This window comes from Triturus cristatus, chromosome 7, assembly GCF_964204655.1.
Source record: "Triturus cristatus chromosome 7, aTriCri1.1, whole genome shotgun sequence".
NCBI lineage: Eukaryota > Metazoa > Chordata > Amphibia > Caudata > Salamandridae > Triturus > Triturus cristatus.
Genome location: NC_140590.1, coordinates 1,215,447,113 through 1,215,464,669, shown reverse-complemented (window position 1 = coordinate 1,215,464,669; position 17,557 = coordinate 1,215,447,113). Strand labels below are relative to the sequence as shown.

At 47.3% G+C, this 17,557-nt stretch overlaps 1 protein-coding gene across 1 annotated transcript; it reads left to right on the top strand.

The window, feature by feature from the left end:
- Positions 1–13,253: 13,253 nt before the first annotated feature.
- Positions 13,254–16,944, top strand: LOC146811641 (serine/threonine-protein kinase SBK1-like). Its single transcript, XM_085614517.1, has 4 exons — positions 13,254–13,658; positions 14,133–14,335; positions 14,548–15,595; positions 16,201–16,944. Exons 1-3 carry the CDS (start codon positions 13,496–13,498, stop codon positions 15,430–15,432), a joined length of 1,251 nt encoding a protein of 416 aa, XP_085470643.1. The 5' UTR covers positions 13,254–13,495; the 3' UTR covers positions 15,433–15,595; positions 16,201–16,944.
- Positions 16,945–17,557: the final 613 nt, after the last annotated feature.

Genomic DNA, 17,557 nt, shown 5'->3' with positions numbered 1-17,557 from the left:
GGATTCAAGAGTCACGTGATAACGGACCCGGGTCATGTGACAGGAAGTGCCGGCCGTGCTGGGACGTGATTGCGTGAGTGAATAGATGGCGGCCATGTTGGGTCAGTGTAACTAGAAGAAGGTGAATACGGAAACAGAGCGTGGATCAGTTAAAACAATACGACGATCAGTTAAACCAGTATCGTAATTTCTACAATTGTCAGAGGCATGTAACAAAAGGTTTATACAGAATTCCCATAATTTGCAGAAGGGTCTAAATAAGAGAAAGCCAATCTTCATTTCTATTTAAACCATTGCGAATTGTGTCAAGTTGAATGATAAGCTTCAGTTCTTCTTTGTTCAGGATTTGTGCCAGATCACCACCTCTTGGTGGTAGCTTGATGATTCGCAGAACAGTCCATTTGATCTCATTGTCCTGGTGATTAGCCTGATTAAAATGTTCTACCAGTGGTGCATTAGGGACATTACAGCGAATCCTGCTGCGGTGTTGACCAATCCTTGTTTTAATCTTCTGGGTAGTCTGCCCAATATAGTTTTTCTTGCATGGGCACTGGATCAAATAAATCACATTACATGTGTTGCAATTAGAGAAACCATTAGAATTAATGACAATGTCACCGAACGAAAAGGATTTGCCTTCTAACGTCAGATCACACAAATTACAGTTGCCACATTTTGCATGCCCCACCAGTGGTGTGAGACCCCAATATGAATTAAGCGTTGTGGGAGGTGTTTTTTTGGGGATTGCTGCTCGCACAAGGTGGTCTTTTAAATTGCGGTTTTTGCGGAAGGCAAATAATGGTTTTTCCAGATTAAGGCTGCCTGCATTCAGTATAGGCCATCCTTTGCTTGCTTTCAAACATACAACACAAACCAACGCACCTAAAACCACCTTACGTGCATCCAGCTATCGACCATGGAACAAACTCAAGGGCACATTTACAACAAAGTGACGGAGTGCAGCATTTGCCTTCCTGGCTTAATGCCGCACTCCGCCACTTCAGGAATGCAGTAATGCACCATAATTACAACATTCCATGAATTGAGTTATTGATGTTGGGCACATTTCTCTCCTAGTATGTATCGCTTCTTACAATGTACTTAAAAGAGTCGCACTACTAGTTGAGGGTTTATGTCAAAAGTTAAAATGTTTCCTTTATAAGGCAGAATGCTCCAGACATGTCTTTCCACCTGATACTATTTTAAAAATGTTAAAACAAATAAATAAGTGATTAAGAAGTCAAACTGAAAGACACAAGAACTACACATCAGTATACAGAGACATATATTGCACACAACGCGTGATGGTATATATTCTGCACCGACTAGCGAGGAGGGATGGAAAAAGGTGAAGAAGCCCAATGAGGTAGGGTCGGACTGGCCTATTGGGCAACCAGGCAGTGCCCCGCGGCCTCGTCTGATGTGTCAGTGTGTGGGCCGCGTTAGTTCGCTGTATGTGGCTTGTTTTATGGGCTGCTGGGCCGTATTTTACTGTTGATTTACCTGATATGAAACCAAACATTGCCTGCAGCCATCTCCAATCCATGCACACTTCCATAGCATACAAAATACCAACACTGATGTCTTTACAAGTTCAAAGCTGCCCCAGTTTGCAAGCATGGCCAACTTTTTAGTGGTCTGATTCGCATGTGTGAGACACGTAGTTTGGTGCCTGGGACTATTTTCTGCGCAGTCCGACCCTGTCGCCAGGGGTGTCACACGAAGGGGCCGCAGCCCACTTGAGTGATAAGCGAGGGCAGGGTACAGGACGACACTTATACTATTTTTGCACACATACCCTCGGGTCTGCGGGTTCGAAGCGTGTGGGACAGCAGCGTTGCTGTCGCCATTAATGGCTGCGATTTACCGACCACTTGTGGGTGTAAAGATGAACGGGCCTTGCAGGGAGGGGGCGGCCGGGGCACCAGCAGCGAATCGTGGAGAAAGTCAAAGCTGTCCTTTAAACCCACTGAGTTATCATAGTTCTCCTTCGGTTACGATCATGGGGGTTTATAAAGCAATATTCTGCGATCCCAACTGCCCAGCGCTCCTGTTCCCGCCACAATCCCTCTCCGGTCCCGCAGGTGTCTGGGCTTGGCCCCTCCGGCCTTAGTGACCACACCGTCATCCGCTTCAGTCAACACGCATACACAGACGTCACCCAAAGATTACACTGACACTTATTTGTGGGTGAAGAACTGCTGCAGGTTTATTTCATACAAAACAGTATGATAATAAAATTGGGTTATCTTACGGGCGATCCAGGGCAGGCAGCCCCTTGCTGCTCCGCCCGCCTGGTGAGCCAGCACACACGGTGGGTCGATGCCCGGCAGTGTGGCACATAATTATTTACAGATCATCCACTGGGTCACGTGATCTGTCTCCTACTCCCGCCCCTTCCGACAGGGGCGGAGCGTGTTGTGGCACACCCCCGGTTGGTCAGGCCCCCCAACCGCCCGAAGGACTAACGGGGCGCCGTCACGGTCTTCCCAGAACCCCCTTCGGCTCCTGGACCTTGGCTCGGGCACCCTTACTGTGCCGGACAGGGGTACCCTTACTGTACCGCCTGTCGCAGAGGTACCCTTACTGTACCCGTCTGCATCCAGATCGCCCTGTAACTCCGCCACAGCTCTGGTGAGGCTACCGTCGCTGCCAGAGCCCCCCTTCCTCCCTTCGCTGTTATAGGTGCCCACCCTGCGAGCCAGCTTTTAGTGGGCTAAATTATGGGTCCTGTTCTGCAACCAGTAAATGACGGCATTAATTTGCAACATTACTCCGGAGCCCAGGGCAGACTACCAAGGATGTCTTTGGGCCCCACTGCCGTTCAGCTTAGACGTTACTGGTGTTCCTAACTTTCTTAGCGATGCCACTGCAGATCATCCTAACGTAATTATGGGAAGATCTAGCACCTACATGTGGAGCCAGAACTGAACCATAGCTGAATTCGTCAGTCCATCGATTCCCTTCACATCCTAGCACGAAGAAGGTTTTACTTTCCACCTTGTCTACAAAGGTGATGTATAGATAGCGTCATGGTTCCTGAATTGCTGCTGCTGCTGCTGCGAGGGGTGCATGATTTCTCAGCAGGACAAAACATTTCAACGTAACTGCTAAATGGACGGCTTTTATCATGACTCCGGATAAAGCCAATGTGACTGACTGAGCTGCCGAAGAATACATCTCTCAGCTCGAGGACTAAATTTGTGAACGTTTCCCACCACCCTGCCTCCAAGGAGAGGCTGAGCGAGAAGAGCAACACCTAAATCTGTTTCTAAAGGCAGGAAAATATGGCGTGGGTAACAGGCATTGGCGAAATAGGCGCTTATGGACCTGCAATCCTATTAAGATATTTCAATTGCCAAATTAGGTGCCTTCCTGGCTTGGAATTGTGTTCCCAACAGCTGCAGCACAATAAGCAGGGTGAAGGTAACGTGTGAGTTAACCACTTTACCTACGTATATAAACACAAGCTGACATCACAGGTATCTCAATTTTCTTCCTTTCACATCTTATTATCCTACTGTTTACTACAAACTGACCCATATCTTAGCAACATCTCCTCGTTATAGCCTTTCTACTTGCAAATTAAGTTACATTAAATTTGACGATCGAGTCTTATACTAGTCCCGCTGTTATCCCAATCGTTTCTTACTCTCCACTGGGACAGCGTAACCAATTCCTTGCTTGTTGAATAGAAGCTAGCTTTTGGACTTTATTGCTGCTGAAAGGAGTTAATAGGTTTGCCCACAGTCCTTGTTATACCGGTGTTGCTGTGCTATAGGTAATTCATTGCCCCGACATCGTGGCTTGAAAATGAAACGTCTTATTTTATCAAATAATAAGTTGTGAGCCACAGTGATGATTTCGTTCATATCTTCATGGTTGGCAGTGTCTCTTTCTTGCCAATACCTGGGTCACGTCCGCCTTAAATGACGACCATACATCTGGCTTTTCCGCTAGCCTAGCCCATTAACCTGTCAAATGACTGTGGAGAGCAGCACATCTCTGGTCATGCTCATTTCAGAAGGTGTTAAGCCCTTTCCATTACTAGAGAGTTTAAGTGCAAAATTCAAGAGGTATGGTCGCTCTCTGCTCTCTCAATCATTACCATGTAGCTGAGGGCATGCCATTCACGGGAGTCTGGTTGAAGTAGGCACCGGTCATTGACACTCTCCCACGTGCAGTGCTGTGAACCGTATGAAGTAGTTCATCAGATTCAGCCAGCCACCCCCTAGGTGGAGGCTTGCACTCCCAAACTTCTGCTCGTGTAGAAACCCGGCCACACCTCCAGTTCAGTGAGATTTAGTAGTTCACGACACTGACAACCCCAACGCAGGTAGAATAAAGAGTTATCCAGCCCTCCTTACTTCCTTTCCCAGTTCGACACAGGTCGAAGAAGAATGCCCCTTCCAGAAAGGTCATGGCCTTAACCCTGAAGCCTATCCATACTGCATTCTACCGGAAATCTACAGCATTGCTTTGTAAAGCTTTTTCTGGTTCCACAATTATTTTGTGGTCGATATGCTCTCCCTCAGTTTGAACAGAATCTTAGCTAATCGTACGCCTGCCTAATTCCCAGGGCTGTCTGGCTTAATGCTTTTCCGCCTGGAATTGCCCCATCAAATGTGGCCTTGCACTGAAACTTAACTTGGTTGTCTCAACTTTTTTTTTTTTTTTTTTTTTTTTTTTTTGCATAATTTGAACCAATATTTGTAGCAATCAATCCGTTTTAATACGTGAATTGGCTCGGCACCTCCTTCCCCAATTCAAAACCTAATGCTAACCACAACAATCGGGAACATATGTGCAAAGTCTTTTAAGAGGCACTGAAAATTTTACCGTTTGTGTACTGATCGTTATATAATGTTGGTATTTGATGTTATCGACTGCTACAACTTGCACTGCAATTTAGAATTGTTTTTGTTAAACGATGTAACCTTATCTCACCTTTAACCATAACTATCCGTCCAACATATCGTTAAACTTGTTGACTTCCATTCAATTAATTTCAAAATAATGTAAATTCTTTTTTCGTTATTTGTTTATTCCAACAGTACGGCTTGCTGTCACCTTGTGAAACATCCTGTGTGGTTACACAGCTCTGTTTTCGAATCTCTCAGTTTGTGCAACAAACACATTATGTTCTGCTCCTAAAAGATTATGAAAACCAATCCAACATTTGTTATGTTATACCAAATTTGATGGGCCCCGTACCAAATTGGTTCCCTGGCGCCACTCTGAAACCGGTTAGGGTGGTATGTTACTCATGTACCTGTCTAACTAGCCATGTTTTAAAGACTTTGCGGGAAGTCATGAGGTCTGTGCGGCACCTAATCTCTGGAGGTGGGGAGTTCCAATATAAGTGACCTGGTGCGCTAAACCTTGTTCCACCAAAGAGTGTCCCTGTAGAGGATCCCTGGGGAAGCCACATGTAGTTTTTTTCTTGTGGGTCGTGCCGTGGCCAAGGTGAACATTTCACGTCAACACATTAACATCGTTGAATGTATAAGTTAGAGCAGTATTGGTGGATTACCTAACAAATTGACTTTCTAGATTTTGCACCATGACCCCTTGATGTGCCATTGGCTTGCCTATTTGGCGATGTCCTTTTCGCAGGAGTAAAACTCTCAGATATCATTCACCCCAACACAGTGCATCTCATGAGTGACACCAAATATTTACCGCTCCCCGTGCTTACAAAATTGGACCCTATCCTTGGTTCCCAGGACACAATGCACTGGAATGTCATCTGGCCCTGGTGCCTATCCAACAACCGTGTATTTCAAATCCAACCTTTACCAATCTTTGACCACATGTGAATAACTTAATCACAATCAGCCTGGGCCTACTTCCCTAGTCAAATGGCGAGTGGGCCGCAAAAGAGTACATTAGAAATATAAAGCCATGCATTTTCAACATGAAGCCAGGAACCAAAGGAAAGCTTGGGGACAATAGTGTGAATAGTGATGGTGGCCTCTGGGAAAAAACTAATCTGCAGGGCTACCCAGCTTGCTCAGGCACTGACTATGGCATTCAGCCCCGTGGACAACCTGGTCGCTCCGCCCTCACTAGCATTAATCTAACGCACATTGTGAGTTACCTATCTATTCTACAAATGTAACGTGTATGTAGATGCCAAGGCATTGAAACGCTACGCATGAGCCCAGGTACATTACATATTCATCGCAGCCATTGCGTCCCTATATTTACTACAAAAAGGGGGGGGCACTACCTCCAACAAGCCCAATTATTGGCTGATCCCCAATCTGCGGATAAGTAAACAATGCACAGGAAACCAGTGCGCCATGGGCCCGAAGGCCTAGGAGCGCTTGACATATCGCCACATTTGCACTTACACTCATAGGCGAGGAGGAATATAATTGCCCCCAACAATCATTCGCCCCACATAGTTACAACATAACAACATCAACACACTCCGCTGCGCATTGTGCTTGTTGTGGGTGGAATGACTCAAGTGTTGTAGGACTCACGCGGTGATGCCGACCTGGCGAAAGCGCCCTGTGTAACAATGTTCGTTGCCGCCTCCACCCCAGATTCTCTCACTGTCCCCCTCTACCGTGACCAAGTCTTCATAACCACACTCTCCGATGCACTGAATTCGCTGTTGACTATTAGGGCTTTAAGATCTACATTGCAAGTCACAAAAGGATGCCTCTTTTGAACACAGTAACCTGCTGGCCCATTTGCATCATACGCACTGCACTCTGCTATCTACTTGGCACACGTTCTTTGCAGCAGGCCTCTTAACACTCTGAACTAACTACACCGAAGTCAAAAGACCTCTCAAATTGTTGATCTCAGAAGAGGTCTAAATCAATGAAATGTATTTGAATTGAATAGAAATGATACACTATACAAATTCCTGGTCTCTCTCCAGGAAGATCACACACTATCTTGACATTTATGTGTGGCCTGGCGTGAGCGAGACTCGGACAGTTAAAACTTGGCTCTACAAGGGGCCAGCTACCAACTCAAAACCCTCAGTTAAGCGCGGGGGGATGTTCAATGGGACCAAGCTCCCGGATGTCGAACGGCTCTGAGCTCGAACCTGGACTCTCCGATCTAAGGCGGCAGCTCACTCACTGCAATCAACCCAACCTATGGACACGGCAGTCTGGCGTAATTACCTCATTACCCACGCAGAGTCCCTAACGCATCAGTACCTCTTTTGATGAGACTGACTAAGAATCATTTCCCCCATTCTAAGTCTTAGGGATCGGGGAGGACTGGGCAATACGGCGCATGTAGTGACTGCCCTCTACAGCGTCCCTTACTGAAGCTGAGTCATCCCGATCCTCAGGATACAGTATGCTGAACACGGACATAAACATTCGCCTTATCCCTCCGTGCAACAAAAAGTGTACAAAGAACGGAGAAGCCCTAAGAATGTCAGACATTATCCTAAAATAGATAACATTCTTAAAACCCTTCAGGTGTAGCCAAACGTCCACTGACGATGTGTGCTGCCACATCACGGAGCGTTTTGCTTGGGCGCCGCATTTAAACTCGCAGCACGCTGTCGCATCTGGGACCTTAAATCAAAAAATGTATTTGCCAATAACAAGGATGCCTCTCTCACAAGCAACCACCCACTGACCCACGTGCATGACACGAGCCCAACTATAATCTACTCGGCACTCATCTCAGCAGGCCCGTGCACAATGCAACCCCTGGCTCCACCATCAACCTTCTAAGCAGCAAACCCCTACATGCTGCCTGTTTATATAGCGCGAATTGGACCAGAAGGTATTTGCCGCTTTATGCCCGCGCCGTAATAAATCTCACATCCCGGCCCTAGGAGCTTAGCATCATGCAAGATATATAGCGCGCATTCAGCCGGAAGGCCTTAGAGCGATTTGCCCGATCGCCGTATTTGAAAAACCTACGCCACGGCACTGGGGGGGCTCGCATGCTGCATGTTATATTTAGCGCGCCTTCAACCACAAGGTGTTGGAGCGCTTCGCGGGAGCGCCGTATATAAATCCCCCATCGCGGCACTGGGGGATTGGCATGCTGCATGTTTCGAACGCGCGGAATCGACCAGAAAGGCATCGGCGCGTTTTGCGTGAGCGTCGTGTTAAAAACGCACTTTACAGCACTGGGGGCTGGGCACCACCTCCAATGCTCGAATATCCCGATCGTAAAGAAAAGATTTGCCAACTTATGAAATTTTTTGACCGCGTTTCCGGGACCCGCTCCCCTCCTCATCCCCCCAGCCACGCGCTCCTGAACACATCGCCCATAGCTTTCCAGCCCTTGTTTCTAACTGGGACATCGATTTTAAAGGCTAATGCTTCTCAGAACAGTTCGCTGCCCCGCAGCGGTCCCTAAAAATCACTCTTCAACCTGCATAAAGGGCTTTAGATTAGATGTTGTGTCCTTATGAGAAAGGCGAAGTTCAGTCAGACGCGCGCGCGCACACAAACACCCTTTCCACCCCCAGCATGTTTAAAACATCATTCTCTTCCAAGCAAGTTGAAGGGTTGCAAGAAGGCGAGTTTCCATTCCGAACTTTGAAATCTTTACAAACATGCTCCATTATTTTTGTGAAGCAGCTTTTATGCATCACGACTCCGAGCACCAGAATCTGAGGAACGTCGCGCGCTTGCAATACGCGCCCCCTCCTCAGCTTACACATGTTGATATTTGGAAACTTATAAGTGTCGCCCTATTAGGTAATGCGCTCTAATTCTTCCTATTGTATGCGGATGCCGCAGATGCCGTCTGTGAATGTCTCTCATTAGATCACCCACCGCCTGCACCTCCCGTGATCCGCGGGCGCCCCGGTTGCTTCACAACTATATAGCACTGTGGTGGCAGGGGGGGGGGGGTTTGGGGTGTCTTGACAAGCACCGCAACACGTGGCAACCCAGCAGGTATTATAACGCTTAAACGGCTGAAAATTATTTGCACAATTATATGGCGCGAACTCGACCCGAAGGCAGCGGAGCGCTTCACACGAGCTCCGTATTCACACTACGCGTTCAGGCACGGAGAGACCAAGCGACCCGCCCCAACAGCACACTAAGCAGACGCGACCCCGAGGCTTGAACACTGGCACTCTGCCCTAACGTCGGGAGGCTCGCCGATGCGCCACACCCCCTCCCCGATTTATCCACGGGATTGACCTTTCAATATTAAAGCGCGACCCGCCGCGTACTACAGTCAAAAAACGTCCGTAACCCCGATCTATGCCCCAAAGGCGGCTACGCTGTCGAAGGGGTATATGCCGAGCCCTGCGCCCCTTCCCCCGGGGAGGTGGTAGGAGCGCTGACGATGCCCGACTCGCGGTCAGCGCTGAAGGCGCAATCATGTGAAACACTAGCTATTGTCACAGACCCTCAATGCAATTGCCAGTGTTGTGCCGCCGAGACCCTTGCTTGTAGACAAGCCTCGAATACCGGTCCCCAAGAAAACGTCGACCGCTATGACTGGCCAGCCACACCATTACTCAGTGCCCGATGCCGAAGTTCCCGCCTAACACCGACCCCCCTTCGCGCCCCAAAGACTGCACCTTGCGCCCCCCACCACCCGTGGCAATTCCGAGCCACAGGGCCCTCGTCACCTGGTACTGCCCAGGGACAGGGCCGGAGTGGTTGCGGCAAGACTCACCAGCGACTCGCAGACGACAAAAGGCCAGACGACGGCGACCGGAGCGACGAGGCGGACGGATCTCGCGTGTCCAGGAGGAGCGCAAAAACGCGTGTCCAGGCTGGAGCGGCGCGCAGGAAACAGAGGAGGAACTGGGCGAGAGGGCCTCCTAAGTAGGGGGGGGCAAGCCGCGCCCCCCGCCCCCAATGGCCCGCCTCCAGCTCCAAACTATAGGGGGTCATACCTTAGTGGGCGTAGGCCTCGCGCGCGAGGCAGCAAGGGGGGAAGGCTCCGACGGGCGGCCACTAAAATGCTGCCCTGCTGATGTCCCACTGCTTGGGACGCGGGCAGCGGCATTCTTTTGATAATGACCCGGAGCTGCGATATGAGTTTTGACCCTCCAATCGCTCTTCTGTTTTCATCTCTTTTAAGCTCCGCGCCATCTGCCTTTGGAGTGTTTTTTCTGTTAAATTGTTCCATTCCCATCTCTTTACAAAGGATGAATTGAGACCACACCTGGACTTTCCATTGCAGAAATGCACTTTACATCCATGCACTTATTACATAGCTTTTGATTTTGTGTGTTCTTTTAGGTGTATATCATATACTCGGAAATGAACCCAGATTTTTTTTTTGTTCCATTAAGAGCTTATATGTTGAATCGATAACATTCAAGTGTAGGTATGTGCAGACGGTGATTACAAACCATTTTACATTGGAAAGGGGGTGTATTTTTTACTATTTTACTGTTTGGTTTGGTTAGGATTTACTGAGGCGTTACAGGCGTTCACTAATTACCGGAAGAGGAAGTGACGTCACGAAAACCACAAGTCTGGCCCGTTTAACGGTCGTATTTCTATACTTCAAAATATTGGCTCCTAGTTTAGCAACTTGAACTCCCTACTCTCTCCATACCTCAAAATATATAGCTTCACTCCTTACTGTTACTAAAATTGTAGATGCATTTATTTATTCATCATTTTGTCACTTCTCTTTAAATTGAAGTATTGAGCGGGTTAGTCGATTGGTAAAGCAGTGTTTCATAAAGATGTGAAGTGATTGGATTTCTAAAGTTCGATTACATGTTTAGTGTTTTCATATATATTAGTATTCATATGAAAGGGGAATTATAGCGCAGTAGAACTAGCCTGAAATGTCTCATGTGTCCATGCAGACTCGCTCGATGAGGTAGGCTCGCCTGGTAAAGGGACTCATTGGGGTTATTTGAGATGCAGGGCGGGAGCGCGGCCCATCCTCTTCACGTACTTCGGAAGGGCGATAAAAACATCTCTAGAACCCGTGTTTTTTCCCCTAAACGGTTGCAGGGGAGGGGTAAAATGAACCATTTCTCCACATATCGGCTTATAATATATATTTGAATGTACACCTCTCCTTCCAAACAGAACGCCAATTGTAGAACTAAGGGAGTGTATTAGTGGGCTGTTCTTATTTCAAATACTGACTATTTGACCCAAGTTACTGTGATTAGGGAGAGAAATGAATTCAGTGTATGCGGGGATACGGGGCGATAGAAGCGACATCTCCCACAGCACAGCGTCTTCTTATCCGTTGCAAATTACAGGTTGGTGGTTTACTGTGGAATTTCTGAACATAAAGGTATAACTAATACTATAGATGTATTTAAATAGAAAGGCGCCCTCATATAAAAGTTGCGTTTTCATCGTGTATCGCAGGGTTCTTCCATCCACCGGTACGCCCACCCTGTTCCCGTTTGTGCCCGCCGGGCCCTCGGCTCTTTGTTATGTTAATGAGTCCAGTACCTGTGCCCAGGATGGAAAAGGCCACGCCCCCAGCCCGGGTACATAACCCCCTGTCTGGGGGCAGAGCCCTCGCTTTCCCTCGTGCTGCGGCCTCTGTTGCTGGAGTTTGAAGACGAAAACCTGACCGGCCCCAGGAATCCTTAAAAGAGTGCGAGAGTCACGTCCCGCAGGAACAGCTCGGCCTTAGCTACAGGCATCGGGGAGTCCCGTTCACATTCAGGTATGCCGCTTTTTAACGTGCCGGTTATTTTAAGATGTGCGCCATGCTCTGTCACCTACAGACTGTGGGCTACAGTCTTTGGTGAACCGAGGCCAGGCAGGGGGGGGGGGGGGCACTGATGCAAGGAGAGCGGTCCCACTCCCTGTTCTGGCAGTGATGGGCACACCGGCTAATTGGGATGAAGAGAGCCTCTCTTACCCCTTGGAACTAGTGCCACAACACCGTTGTCCCAGTAACGCTAGCCTCCTGTGGGCGACGGTTGCCCGTGCCTCAAACTGCACCCCGAGTTTTAAACTAAAATGGGGCGATCTTGCAGCGCTTTGAATTTGAATGTTAGAAACATGGACTGAAATATTAGGTTTTAAATACCAATGTGCCCGTATTTTTGTTTTGCAAACCTCCGTTTGTGAGGCTCGCTGATGCTTTAATGCGATGGTATTCCGGTTCACCGCCTTGTCGCTAAGATTTCGATGGCGGGGAGCCGGAGAAAATAAAACTAATCTCCCAGTGGCGACACCCCAAAACGAACAAAATAGGAGCTTGCGTTTTATTTATTCTCGGAACAAGGGGACGCCAATGTTGACCTGACCACATTTTAATTATGTAGGAAGTGACGTTACGCACGCGCTTGGAATGGCGGTTTTGCGCACTGCTATCAAATGTGTGTAGCTTTGTAGGCTATGTAACTGTTCTAATGACAAATGCGGAAGCTGCTGCTTTCTGTATTGCGGTGAAACGAATTTAAGCTAATCCGGCCTGGAGTGGGGGTTTCAAGTATGAGAGAATGCTTTCGTGTCACGCATCTTGAAGTGGTTTCCGGTGCCTGTTCTTTGTCTTAGATGTTTGGTGTGTATGCCTTGGTGTTCCGCGTAAATTCATCGGACGCGACACAAGGCAGGTGTAGGCCCCGAAGTTTGTTTGATGGTGACCTCCAGGAGAGTTGCAGCGTTTGATGCTTTCCAATGGCTCCCCTGCTGCGTGCACGTGACCTTGTCCTGAAATTCGACATTTTTTGTTGGTCTTCGATTGCACACATAGGTGTTTATGTACAAGCCCCCTGCGTTGCCAGTGTGTCATTTTCTAGGACGCTCCGGCAGCGCAGAGTGCAGACCCATATCTACGCGGCCAAGCAAAGCCAGTTTGCGTGGCTTTCCATGGCCTCATATGTATGGTGTAAGGCAGCGCAATCAGCTGTGTTGCTTTAGCCTGCTCAGGGCAGCGTTCCATGGTCGTTGTGGTGGCTTATCCCATACAACGCCTATAGGTTTTGACACATTTCCAGATTTACAAGTATCTCTAAACCAGGAAATGCGTCCAAATATTTTTATTTCTCCTTGTTTTTCCCTCTTTCTGTGTGACTGCATTCTGCAGCACACGTAGAAAGAGAGAAAACCTCCATTGATTGTTTTTGTGCAGGAAGGTTTCCTGCACAAAAACAATCCTGCCAACAGTGCAGACACCCTTGAACCATGGTGCAAGGGTGCCTACGTTGGCGCCAGGCACAATACTGTGTACAGGCTCTGGCTGGAAGGGCAGGAATGCACCCTATCTTGTAAATACAGTGCATTCCTGCCCTTTCGAATTGGCATTGGACAGAGCAGCACAGAGATGTAAGGCGCTGCCCTACGCCATTCATTGTAAACGAGGCCCTCTGTTCCGCTCTTACTAATGAATACATGTGAATTATACTGCCGCAATGACACAAGGGCGTGGACACACTTAAAACTGACCGTAACACGAGGCACGCTCACTCTTATCACAGGCACTAGCAGTGCCCCCTTCCAGTGAAACTCGGCACCCACCTGACAGCCGCGAGACAGACATTTCATTGTATCCCCCTCTTTTGTCCGCGTTTTTAGCTTTAAAGGAAGGACACTAGAATATGAACCCACACGTGACCGAGACTGAACTGATCCTGGAAGGGCACGCATCCCAAATATCAACAAACCTGGCGGAGGTTGAGCTGGAAGATTATTTTGAGGTTCTGCAAGAGCTTGGCTCTGGCGGCTACGGATGTGTGCTGATGGCACAAAACAGGACAACCGGTGAGAAAGCAAGGCTTAACAATAGAGTCAGAACTAGGGGCTAGGTACCTCGATCAACTTTCTAAAATGATCTGTGTAGGATATCAGTAAACAACTGAAACACATTGTCCACAAAGTAGAATACCCTAGAGGTCATGTTATTTTGCAACCCATTTTTTTCCCATCAAAACCTATTTGTTTCGTCCTGATACTGAAAAGAAATTGCTTTGTTTCCCAATTTTCCATGCTTTATGATCGTCTTGCGTTTAGTGTCTTCTGTGAAACAAATCGCTTGACCTGGTTGCTCTTCAACCTTCCCTCCATGTGTCATCTCTGCTCACCACTGGGGGCCCTGTTGGTGCTACCACCTCTCTGTACTAATTGAAACAAAGTTATTACATTGCACAGGTTCACAAAATCTCCAGCTTGAGGTTGAGGATGTCCTGTGCATTTTGCAAAGTATGTCCTTAACCAATCACTGCTTTTTCTCTACAGACCAGAAAGTGGCCCTGAAGCTTCTCAGGAAAGGCCGTACATCACAGAGGAGCTTTTTGATGGAGTATTGCATAGCTTTCTGTCTCTCCTCGCACCCCAATATTATCGCCAGCTACGGAGTTGTTTTCCAGACCAAGGAGCACTATGTATTTGCCCAGGAACTGGCCCCTAGAGGTGATCTCTTCTCCTTGATTCAGGATCAGGTATGTAAACACTTGGGCCAGTCTAGTACAGCTGCTATACGTTATGTGGCAAATTAATGCATTCCTAGCGGGTTGTGTGTATCTGTCTAATGCTGTGTGCAAAGCTCTGTATGTATGGGTCATGTCAAGGGTTTACAATATGGTGCATTTTCTCATGTGAATCCTTACTAGTCAATTTGTACCTATTCATATTTTATTTTTCTGCTTTTCAGGTTGGAATTCCAGAAGAGAAAGTAAAGCGCTGTGCAGTTCAGATATCTAGTGCTTTGGACTTCATGCGGAGTAAAGGGCTTGTGCACCGTGACATCAAACCAGAGAATGTGCTACTCTATGATAAGGATTGTCACAGCATCAAAGTGTCTGACTTTGGGTTCACTCGACTGAAGGGAACTGTTGTCTCTGCAAGGTCGGGAACGGTCCCATACATGTCCCCGGAAGTTTACAGGCCCCACGCTGACTGCTTGGAGGCTGACTACAGCCTGGATGTGTGGGCTTTTGGTATACTTCTCTTCTGTGTGTTGACTGGCACCTTTCCTTGGGAGACACCAAGATTTGAAGATATCAACTACAGCATCTTTGTGGACTGGGCGACTACAGGTGCAGGCGGGGTCCCTTGCCGGTGGAAACGTTTCACTGTTGAAGCCCTCAATATGTTCCGTAAATTTCTGGCTCACAATCCTCTTCAGAGGAGCAATGCGGTGGAAGTCCTACGCTTCATTGATTTTCCTTGGACAGTGGATCCCGGCCTAGCAGGTGCTTTAGAAGACACCAACGATGTAGCAGAAGGCAGCAGCACTGAGCTCACCTCCAGTGACTCCATGTCTTCTGGCGGCGATGGACAGACTGTGGAGACGCGCAGTGGATCTTCGAGCTCCTCTAGTTCTGAAGGCAGTGACGCAGAAGAGAGCAACAAGAGCATCAGTTTTGGCTCCATGATCTCAGACTCCACCGACAGCACACGTTCTTCTCTTGAGCCAGAAGTGTTTTTCACAGACTTTGAAATTAAGCCAGATCAATGGAGAGAACATAGCACAGACCAGCCCCATCTCACAGATTACTCATCTCTGTTCTTGGGAGCTGAGGTAGAGGTCTCGTGACATGGTGTCTGAGTGCGAATGAAACCAACGGAATGTCCATTTCATGAACCGCAAAGAGAGACCGCCTGTCCATACTAAGAGAACAGAAGCTGTGGTGGCTCCCAGACATGGTTAGAGCTCCACATTGGAGTGGAACAGCCTCAAGTATTGTTTGGAGACCAAGGTGAGCCAATGTATCCACCTCTGTCATGATTTCACATGTTAGGTTCTTACTCAGAACTCTTATCCTAAGATTACAATTTCAAATGCTGCGGCCATGGGCGCAACCATTGATCACATATTGGTGCTTCTCCAACTCAGGAAGTTCTGTCTTATGCATTTCTACAAAGCAACACAAATTCAAGCAATGCTTAATAGTTATCTATTATTTCCATCTATTTGTGAGTTGCACTGTCAGCTCCACCCAGTCTCGGTTGGCACAGCTACAGGTAGTCAGTGTGGGGAGCACAGTCACAGGACATTCACGAGGAACACCCTCTTGCAATTGGAGGTATTCACTCATCTATAGGTGCACTTACGGACACACACCACCAGGGGTTTTATGCTAAATCGATCAATGTGTATTTTGTCTATTTTTTCACATGATCTTTTTCAGTTGTCTGCCTGGATGTAAAATAACACTAAGATAGAATATTGCTGCTTATGATAGCACAGAGAGAAGATTTGGTTGGTCTCTGATTTCAAGAAATAGTTTGTGTATTTATCACTATTAGCATATTTATGGAATTAGCACCTTGAAATCTAATTCTTGTTTCTCTTTCCTTGAAGTTTGTGGGAAAATGGGATGGGTCATTGAGCCCACCTTTTCCAACGCCATGGCTGGACAGAGGACGCATGAAGGGCACAGCTTCCGGAACCCTAACCATTAACACCAGCAGCTACAGCTGAGCAGTGGGTCTTGACAGGAGAGGGTGCAATATGAGGGTTTGAAACGTTTCATCCTAGAAGAGACCCAGAGAGCCACAGGCAGAAAGGAATCAGCCACGGCTCAATACTGAAGATGGTTCTGAAAATACTGGATCGTGGCTCAGAGTTTTAAGGAGGAGTCGTACCAGAAAGAAGTTCAGAGGTGTCTCTCACTCTGACAAGTCTTTATGTGGAGGTGGAAGTTAATTTAAGGAACACAAAGTCTCCCTTTTTGAGACCGAGATGGAACAATAATAATTCTAACTTTTACCCCGATGGGGAACCATGAGTAGGAACTACAAGCCACGTCCTAAATTGAGGCTAATCACAAGGAACTCTGTTTTCAATCCAGCATTTACATGTGGGGAAACCATAAAAGCCGGAAGTGCAATTAATTTGTGACCCCATGTGAGCTCGATAGAACCAAGCCAAGTTATTAAGTGTGCCATGGATAGACACTCTCACTGACCTGCACTTCTTCAATCATGAACAATCTCATTAAGGTTTGGGACATTCTCCTCTTCTACCACCTGGACTTCAGGACTGTTAAGTGTGTCATAAAAAATTGTTGTTAAAATACCACCTGCAAAATCCAAATAATGTTGTGTGCAGTGACTGTTTCATTAAACGTTCAGTATGCATCAGGAATTATTGTTGCGTTTTTGTTGATTATGGAGACATAATACTTATAACATGAAAATAACATATGCATGTTGGGCATCAACTGAACACATAACATTTTAATAGCACATTGATAGAGTAGGAGGAGAAAAATATCTGAAATGTACATGTTTCTGCTGATTTATTTGAGACACCCCTTTTTCACCCATGACTAGCACATACCCTGCATATGGGTAACTCTTGCATTGGCTCCACCCTGCATCAAACAACCCTTGAGGACTCACTTGCCTGAGTTTAGTGGGCAATTCAATGTCTGTACTTATGGGACAAACGAAGGTGGGTGTGGTCACAATTATTATGACAGGAAAGGCTTAGACTTCTAGGAACGACAGGTGGGTGATTACTAAAAAACATTTCTATGAGATGGCAGAAGTAAGAGTGGAAGGAAGGTGTCTATCACCTAAGACCAGGGCCATTAGAACTATGCGATTGTGCGGCCACATCGTTTTTCGCATAATTTGACACATAACCCATCATCTGCTGCATAATCTGCATATTTTAACAAACAAAAATATTTCTAGCTCAAATGTTTTAAAAG

Bases quoted from the DNA above. Each gene is read 5' to 3' on its own strand.
- LOC146811641 (XM_085614517.1), top strand. From the start codon at position 13,496: ATGAACCCACACGTGACCGAGACTGAACTGATCCTGGAAGGGCACGCA. The intron at 13,659-14,132 runs GTGAGAAAGCAA...TTTTCTCTACAG, and splicing joins GGCACAAAACAGGACAACCG to ACCAGAAAGTGGCCCTGAAG. The intron at 14,336-14,547 runs GTATGTAAACAC...TCTGCTTTTCAG, and splicing joins TCTCCTTGATTCAGGATCAG to GTTGGAATTCCAGAAGAGAA.